This window comes from Formica exsecta, unplaced genomic scaffold (assembly GCF_003651465.1).
Source record: "Formica exsecta isolate Colony F162 unplaced genomic scaffold, ASM365146v1 scaffold47, whole genome shotgun sequence".
Classification (NCBI taxonomy): Eukaryota; Metazoa; Arthropoda; class Insecta; order Hymenoptera; family Formicidae; genus Formica; species Formica exsecta.
Genome location: NW_021851936.1, coordinates 2,021,121 through 2,030,150, shown reverse-complemented (window position 1 = coordinate 2,030,150; position 9,030 = coordinate 2,021,121). Strand labels below are relative to the sequence as shown.

General features: G+C 36.8%; 1 protein-coding gene and 1 long non-coding RNA gene across 4 annotated transcripts in view; both read right to left on the bottom strand.

The window, feature by feature from the left end:
- Positions 1-9,030, bottom strand: part of LOC115241168 (RNA-binding protein Musashi homolog Rbp6) — a 45,548-nt gene that overhangs the window by 34,851 nt on the left and 1,667 nt on the right. For all 3 annotated transcript variants that reach the window (XM_029816788.1, XM_029816787.1, XM_029816789.1), the window contains exons 2-3: positions 3,680-3,712; positions 2,690-2,773 (exon numbers count right to left, since the gene is read on the bottom strand). In XM_029816788.1, coding sequence (XP_029672648.1) covers positions 2,690-2,773; positions 3,680-3,712 — 117 coding nt within the window. The remainder of the gene's footprint in view (positions 1-2,689; positions 2,774-3,679; positions 3,713-9,030) is intronic.
- Positions 4,978-8,946, bottom strand: LOC115241171. The gene is made up of 2 exons (XR_003884870.1): positions 7,930-8,946; positions 4,978-5,933 (listed from the first exon to the last, which is right to left on the bottom strand). It is a non-coding gene; the product is annotated as an uncharacterized LOC115241171 (long non-coding RNA).

The following is a 9,030-nucleotide window of genomic DNA, read 5'->3' as shown; positions in this document are numbered from 1 at the left end:
TATACAAAATCTGCGCAACGATTCGCAATTGAAGAACTAAAATAAATCAAAAATTGTTTATATTTATTTGTCAAAAATTTTAAAATGAGAGCAATGATAATAATATATATCTTTTAATCAAATGTAAATTAATTTAGAATACAATTTTTTCGACAAATTTGCAATTCTTAAAATTAATTCTTTTGTAAATATTTATTGCGATTTTTAAAAAAATAACTAAAGAATGATTTGTTTCCTCGTTTTAAATTTCTTAAAATGAAATTCACAGATACAATGCACTTAGATAGCTTCAAAGAAAATGTATCTTTTTTCTAGTGATATTTATATTTGTTATTATTTCAGAAATTTTTATTAATTTCGTTATAAAATAAAAATTTACAAAGTCATAATAAATCAAAATAGCAGTAAAACCTTTAATGATAATTAAATATCGTTAAGAAAGAACAATTAGAAAAATGCGGAACGAAACAAAATACATAAATAAATACAAAGTTTGATAATTCGAGAAAACACAAGTTAATAATTTATTATTTCCATAAAATATATTAACATTTCACTATGTCGATAATGTATAGTAGAAGAGAGACGCATTCTTCTTTTGAACTTATTCAAGTGCAATGCATCTGTGATTTCCATTTTGCGAATGCAATATGAAGAAGGCTTGACTTCGAAAGGTTCGCCAGCGAGCTCTATCACCCACTCTGATTTCAATAGATCGATATTGAAAGATGGACGTGCTCATTTTCCTTGGGTACCCTATTAATCGCTGTAGCCATACGTGCATATATGTCAATAGCTGGATGAATGTGTGCGTCAGAGTGGACCGCGATGCGGTTCCCTCGCGTATCATTGTCAATCGATATGTACTCGTTACCCCTGCCAGATATCAACAATGACATTTTACTCTGCTCCTGCCGCACATTTTATATTGCGATCGATTTCACAATCCGTTAACCAAGCCAAACAGCTTTGAACAACTCGAACTCAATATCACTGACATCGTATTTACAAAATATATCCATGCGTATTCGCCAAATATATATTGGTTTTACCACGCGCTATACAGTTTTGGCTAATAAATGCTTTAAAAGCAAAGGTATTTTCTAATAACTTTTATCGGCTATTTCAATATTTAGTGGTATTCGCTGATGTATTCAAACATTGATTGGATATTTGCTTTTATTGAGATTGCTATTGCGATGCATTCGTTATTGGAAGGAATGATTGATTTCACATAGAGTGGCTTACCGAAATATTTTCGAACGATAATATATCAATAAATTGAATAAAATCGCTCGAATTGCGAGTCATTTTACACTTGGCGTAATATATTCGCGCGCATTCCTTTCTCTGCTTTTTCATTCGTATATACAATACATGCAATTTTTTGAGATATTAAATTCTTTAAAAATTATAGCCTCAACACAAGAGAGAGAGAGAGTCAATAGTACACCGCGGCTATAACAGCTCAATAAATTCCAAATCCACGGGTAATGCCACTTTTTCGCAAACACCCGCTGATTTATTGTCTATCGCAAAACGAGAAAGAGAATACATTACTTATATTCTATGAAATGCATTGTTCTCTTTTTTTTTTAAATGTCATTTAAAAATATAGTAGAAAAATAAAGTATAACAAAATGATAGTCGTACGAAATCCATTTAGCTAATTAATGCGCGCAAATAAATGTAGATTAAAATGTTTATCGGTACGTATATCAAAGTAACAAATCTTTCTTTAGCGTTCTTAGATTAACGCGGCGAGGAAACTTTGATATAGTAAGTTTTATCGATTTGTACGATTTTCACCGCTGGCTCCTGCCCCGACGGTATGCTCGTTTTGTAAGAAAATATGCGAAACCAACATCGCGCGCGACAAGTATCGAATAAGCACTCCAATAATGTACAAACTTTTTCATAGAGAAGCGAGGCCGATATCGCAGCCGGAGCGAGCAGTCGTGTCGGCAAGCCGACACCGCTCGACATTAATAATTTATCCCCGAATATCTTGTAACACCAGACAAAGTTTCTCACGACGCAGCATTTTTCGCGTTCCCGTTCCCTTCTCGCCTGTCCTATCCCGACTTTGGCGCTGTCGAGAGCGGCGTGAAACTTTGTGAAATCGGAACTGTCTCTGCTTTAAAGAGGAATCCTCTCCCCGCGTTTTAAGGAATTTTATTGTCCCTTTCCACGCGAAGAGGAATAGCGCATTCAGCGGAACCTGCTAGCGTTCCGGGCTGTCGTCCTGTTCGCAGCTCCCGACGCGAATGACCACTTGTCTCGCGTACAGTTTCCACGCGGGTATCGCGTGGTTCTGCCACGCTCTCGAATCGCACGAGTCTCCTCGATAACACGGAGCCTATCTCCCGCCCGGCATATTAATCGCGCCGCGACACGCTCTCTCATCGCGATGGGATCCGGATGGACGAAGCGACAGCATAGTCAATTAGCGTGTAGCGATGGGTTAGAGTGCGCGCACACAGCTCGGGTCGGTACCGTTAGTTCGGCGAGTTAGTTCACAGAGGCATGGCGTTGTAGAGGTCCAGATTAGGATGGTAAAAGAGCGGTGTCGGGGTGGGCGGATTATGGTGGGGCGCGGGCTGCGCCTGTATGAGGTTTAAGTTCAAGTTCAGTGGCGCGATGTGGGCCGCATTGTGGTGATTAAGATGGTTAAGACTAAGATGGTTACCTGTCGGGTAGGGTAATCCGAAACTAGGGTACCCAGAATAGCCGCGGCCCGCCGCGTATGCCGCGTATGCTGCCGCTGGGAAACCTGCAAATATAACGAAGATTTCCATTATATTCTCTTTCTCATATTCAAGATCGTATGATGGTTTGCGCTTTTGAATGGCAATGTTGTTAAACACCAAGAGTCGTTTAATTCTTTTGCATTTTTAGTGCCACTATTTATTATAATTACATATGTTTCGATTTTTGTAATATGCGAAAACATAATAATTTTATCTTCAAATTCCGCTATATAATTTTATTTTATTTTTGACCTCTTTCATATATATATATAATTAATTAAAAATAATTTTAAAATAATTTAAAAAAAAACATGAAAATTTGAAAACATTTTTATCTTATTTCATAAATCGCAAATCACTAATGAAAAAATATGCAATGTATAATGCCATATTCAACTATCATTGTTTTTATAATAAATGTTTAAAAAAATTGTTATTTTATTTTTATGAGAGAGAGAGAGAGAGAGAAACTAAAAATTCTGAAAGACTTTCTTAGCACAATTTTGTAAGTTATTGGATTGGATTAATAATAGAAAAATTGATGAAAATATATAAAAGATGCGATGAAACTTATCTTTATCTGATAATGACTAAATTAAACCTATTAAGTTATATCTATTATATAATCATATCTCTATATTCTGCTAATTAATAATCAAGTTAAGTTTACATTAATATAGAAGCTAATAAAGTTAACAGCTAATCTGATAAATTCTAACGTTTATATATAATTATATCAGTCAATTAAAATATATGTTACAGATAAAATACATGTTAAAGTAATGAAATAGGTGATAATGTATAATATCAAGGTTATCAGGTCATATGATATCGCTATTATTTTAGCTATGTCCGTGAGTTATAATAATAGCAGCCATCAGTAAGTATCGAGTTTACTAGATATAAGCTTATATATATTTCATACTCACCATCAGGTAATGCTCCCAGAGACCACATAAAATCTATAAGGAAAAATAGATTCGATTAAAATGTAGACTCAAGATAAATCAATGTGTTGCGAGTACAACACATTTTTTCTCTTTTTTTCTTTTCTCTTTTTTCACTTTTTTTTTTCAATTCTTTTCCCTTCATTCATATTGCGTGTTCGTTAGTGCAACGATTTCAAGTCTCCATCAAAATTTCTGCAACTACGTACGAAGAAAGATATTGATCGCTTGAGAACTTTAGAAGTGACTTTAACGTCGAAAATCAAGTTTTTGCGTGTCAATTCCGTTAAAATTATATACCGCAGGACCAATATTTTTCCTCGAGCAGGCGAAAGATAGGCATAGACATTTAAGAATATGTACATGGAGATAAGTTAAATATATGAAGCAAAGCGTTGCAGAAATTCGTCGGGATCAACGATTTAAGTGTAACGGATGACTAGGTCCAAACGATAAAGAGAACGTAAGAAGAAAAGAAGAGAAGAAACAGGATTAGAAGCTTTCTAGGTTAATCAGAGAATAAGAAAATATGTGTGAGAGTGAGAAACAGAAAGAGAGAGAGAGAAAGAGAGAGAGAAAGAGAGAGAGAGAAAGGGAAAGAAAGATGTAGAGAAAGAGTAAGAAAGAGAATGATAGAGAGATCAATCCATAAAACACGTTATGGACACGTTACCGCTAATTTTGAGACATCCCATACAAAGTATATAGAATATAAATATATTATATATGTATACGCGTATATGTATATAGATTCACGTATGCATGTATATACATATAGATAGTGCCGAGAGTTTGTGTTTCTTTTTTTCTGAGTATCTTAATAACGTTTAGAGAACACTAAAGTTCCTTTTTGCTTCGAAATTATGAAATTTCATGAAGTCACTTGCGAAAAATATTCCGGAAGGCGCGACAAAAATGTGAGAAGTGCACCGACCATTTGCTGCGAGCTCTCGTCGCGCTAACCGCCCCCTCGTCGCGATCGCCGACAATTTTTGTCGGCGCTTCGCCGCTAATTGATTTCCTTCAATTATCGCTCTCGTGTATCGCGGCACACGCGGCGCACCGCTACCTGGGAATGTGTGTTTTTTTCCTTTTTATTTTATATTTCTGTTTTCTGATAAAATATTCGTAATCAACGGCCTCGACGAAGAGCGCGCTCGCCGATTGAGCGAACGATTGTGTTTTTGCCCCGATAAATAACCCGCCGTTTTTTTTTGTTTTTTTTTTGAAAAACGCTCGAAAATATGCCACGAAAAACGCGAAACTGTTTTTTTTTTTTCTCTCTCCCGCATATTCCACATCGCGGCTTTTAATTATCATCCGGTCTCGTCGCGCGTAACCTCGCAGACGGCCATTTCTACGTTTAGAGCTCTTTGTTCGCGTCGCTAAAATTTCAACTAAGTTCTACCAACGAATTGACAGCCACCGGGCGAACATACGATCTCTCCATCGGGGAATTGTCGTTTCGTTTTCCCATCGGGGTGACCTGAAAATCGTCGCACGACAGGAGCTCACCTGTCCTTCGATTTCCTGTTCTATCGTTTCTCTTTCGTTGAAGGCTCGATGTCGGCGTTAAGTTCTACAGCGTTTTAATTGAAATGCTTTTAACGGCAAGTGTGATGGACGCCGAGAACTTAATTATCGATGTTGGCAGATGATCGAAACTTGATTAGACATGACTTATACCAGTTACCTTCTCTTCGTACATTTTATCTATCCTTATTAATTAAAATATATATTTCTATAATTATATTTAATCTTTCAAAGTGTATATATATATACTTTTTGATTAAACACCACAATACATCAAATATCTTAAATTGTTATTATAGTTTCAATCTTTTATAAGCTTCTAACATATGTTATATATCAGTTTCGAATTAAAAATATTATCATGATCGTGCAGAAATATGTTTCACATCCAGAAACGTCAGAATAGATTATTATGTTGCAAAGATCGAAAGATCAAGAGTTCCATAAATTTTATTCCTATATTTAGTATCATTTATTTTAAGAAGCAATAAATTTTTTAATTTTTGCTACATATCATGGATGATTAAATTGTTTTTGCATATTATGCGTTTCATTGAACATTGCAAATATATAAATTGAAAGACAATCCCCGAAGGAGATACGTTCAACGCGACGGCGATCTACTATTGAGCAACATTGGATCATTTCGGTCCGTTTTTTTTTCTCTAAATTTGAACACTTCGTTTTTTTATTGTCCTACTACCTGCGTTTATTAATAATTCCGTAAATTCCGTACCTAAAGTCTCTCTACCGGGCTGGTTTTGATTACGTCAAGCGCGCTCAATGGCATTTTACTATCGTTTTGCTCTCTTTTTTTTTTTTTTCTCTGTGTCTTAATGGCTTTCTAAATTCTTCCGAGCTACAATAAAATTTGCATGTATACGTCGAGTACTATCTCGCATTTATTTCAATGGAATCGCGCGCGCGCGCGCGCGCGTTGGAGCATAATAATAGATATATATATCTTTATCACTTCATCGAAACACACGTGAATAGATCTCGACGATACTACGTAAAATATTCTTGCGCGAATTACGCGCATGCTTTCTATACGGCATCTACGTAATACACCCTGTGTACTTTCTCAGATGCAACATATCGATCTCACGTAGAGCAGACGTTTACGTACGACATTAACATTAACAGTCTCTCGCAGTTCCGAGGAGCGCATAAAGCCTGTCTCAGCTCGAGTTTACGATCGAGTTGCCGGTCGATTAACATTTACGTCACATCGATGGGGCTTCGGCAACGTGGAATTCATTGAGCTACTCTTACTAGAATTTTATGTTTCCCCTTTTGATGCGTTCCACTTGGGGAGAGATGTGAACATTCGCGAGGCCGTGTATCGGGGGTGCATTCCGTCTTGAGTCCGTTCTGCGCCCCCGTTACAAATCGTATGTGTATGTGAGTGACGGACATTCTATAATCCCGTGAAACCTAAATCCGGCCCCAGCCAAGCATCACAAAGGCCAACGGAACGAAAGTGCGTTTCGTTCAAACAAATCTCTTCAAGGTCTGGTCTACTTACGAAACTGACAGTGTTGCGCCTCTCGGGCTAAGTACGTATTGTCTAGGACACACACGACTCACGCATTATTATCAAGATAAACGATACTATGTAATTTAAAAAGAGTTAAATACTATGTAACAAGTAGTATATGAGTAGGAATACTAGGAGACTGAGGCATAGGTATAGACAGGTATACGCACAATATATATTTAGTATGTATCCTATATAGAGAGGTATAATATTACGTGTAACGTAATATAAATGTACTATGTAACGTAGCTCGTTAAGTAAGTAGGTACAATGTAATAGGTCTCTTTTGAAGCCGCTGTTAAAATGCGTGTTCTTTGCGGAAGACGCTGAAGCTTCTCGCTTTATATTTCATTTTTCTCGAAAAAAAAGACTCATTGTGAATAAGCTTTTCTAAAGCGAATGTGAGTAGGATTATTACGACAGAGGCGAAATTCTAGTCTCTTTCGGAGCAATTCTCTGTCGATAATCGAGCAAGCGAGCCTACACACGATCTTCCGCGAAGAAGTGCCTAAAGTATAATCTAAGCTAACGATATTATAGTGACTTCCCAAAAGCTATAAGTCCACTAGTAGTTTCAACGGTAGGAACGTGTACATAGTATATTAATTCGCCCAAAACTGATTCGCTCTAACTAATCGAACCTAGAGCGCCTAGAGTTTCAATAATATCTAAGGTCTGGTAACAACACAAATGTTTACCTAATTACCTAGATATGTATAGATAGATAGATAGATATATATAGCTTCAAGATATGTATATCTGTTTGATCTATTACAAAAAACTATAAGGTGTAATATGCGGCTCTCACAAAATATATCGATATCAATATCAAATGCTATAGTATTACCAAATAGGTAAGATGTACAAAACAATATAACTTATATATCGTCTGGCGTAATCTATAATGGATCATTAGGTACATATCTATACGGGATGTCCGAAAATCACTGGCGCATATTACTCGGAATCTATTTTTTTTTTTTTTTTTAAGCAATAGTAAATTCGAGCAATAACTAATAATTAAGTTTCAAATGATAATTTTCTGTTCACGTTCATTTAAGATTCATCTCATTACTTATTTATATTCTAGAATGTCTCTCTTGTCAAATTATTTAATTTTTGTTCCGAGTTCGATTTCTCGTTTTTATTGTCCTACTACCTGCGTTTACTAATTATCTACGAAATAACTACCAGTCTTTTTTTATGTGATACGTTCGTCTCGTTGTCTAAATTTTTCGCTACAAGAAAATGAGGCCACATAGGTAACTACTACGCGTCGAGTATATCTGCAATTTGCTACGCGTTCTGTTTCTACGATCACAGTTTTGCCGAACATTGTAAACCGCGAACAGTATCGCGTCCTCGATATGTATCTCAAACCGGCAAATAAGAACGAGCTGTCTTTCTAATCTACGATATTGCACTTTTCGATATCGATATCTATCACATCCGGTCGTTCGATCACCCCTCTAATCGACATATATTAATTAATACTTTCGATTTTCTTCGTTGACTACTTCAAAACGAAGTCTAAAACAGTCTCAATTGAGGAATGTACAAAATATCGTTTAAAATCTAGTAATATTTCGTTGAATAAAATAACTCATACGCTATGAGAGACACTAGTTCTTTATTGGAATCTATAATTAACAAGAAGTCAAAATCTTGAACAATACGTTGGCCAATTGAGTCTTACATTAAATAGACTCGATAAAATACTGATTCCTTTTATAAAAATATAGTCAACTTATCGAGCTCCGAACCGTGTAATTTATGCGATTCATTCTGAAGAATCTAATTTTTGGCACATATCAAAATACAATCTCTAAAGAAAATTAGAGAGACTATCGCGTTTGCATTTTAAAATCACTACTCACTACATCATTCTTCGACACGCGCGGATTGTTGAACTTATCCCTACGACTTATCCGTGCTACAACGAGACCGAGAAAAACCTTGTTGTCGGGAGTAAGTAACGCAGAGAAAGAAACGACTACGGACCGATCGAAATCAAACGAAACAACACAGGTCGGACGCGCAAAGGTACGAGCCCCCGGGAAAATCGCGCGGCGCGATTTATTGCGGCCGCGAGAGGGGCGTGAGTATCGTAGGTCATAGGCCGATAGTAGGTATCGGATGGTAAACGGCGCCCATGTCGAGGCCCTGCACGCCGAGCAGATCGCTCATGGAGTAGGTGAGAGCGGCGGCGCGGGACGCGGCCGCGACCGGATGCGGGCGGTAAGAGGCCGCCGCGGCGGCC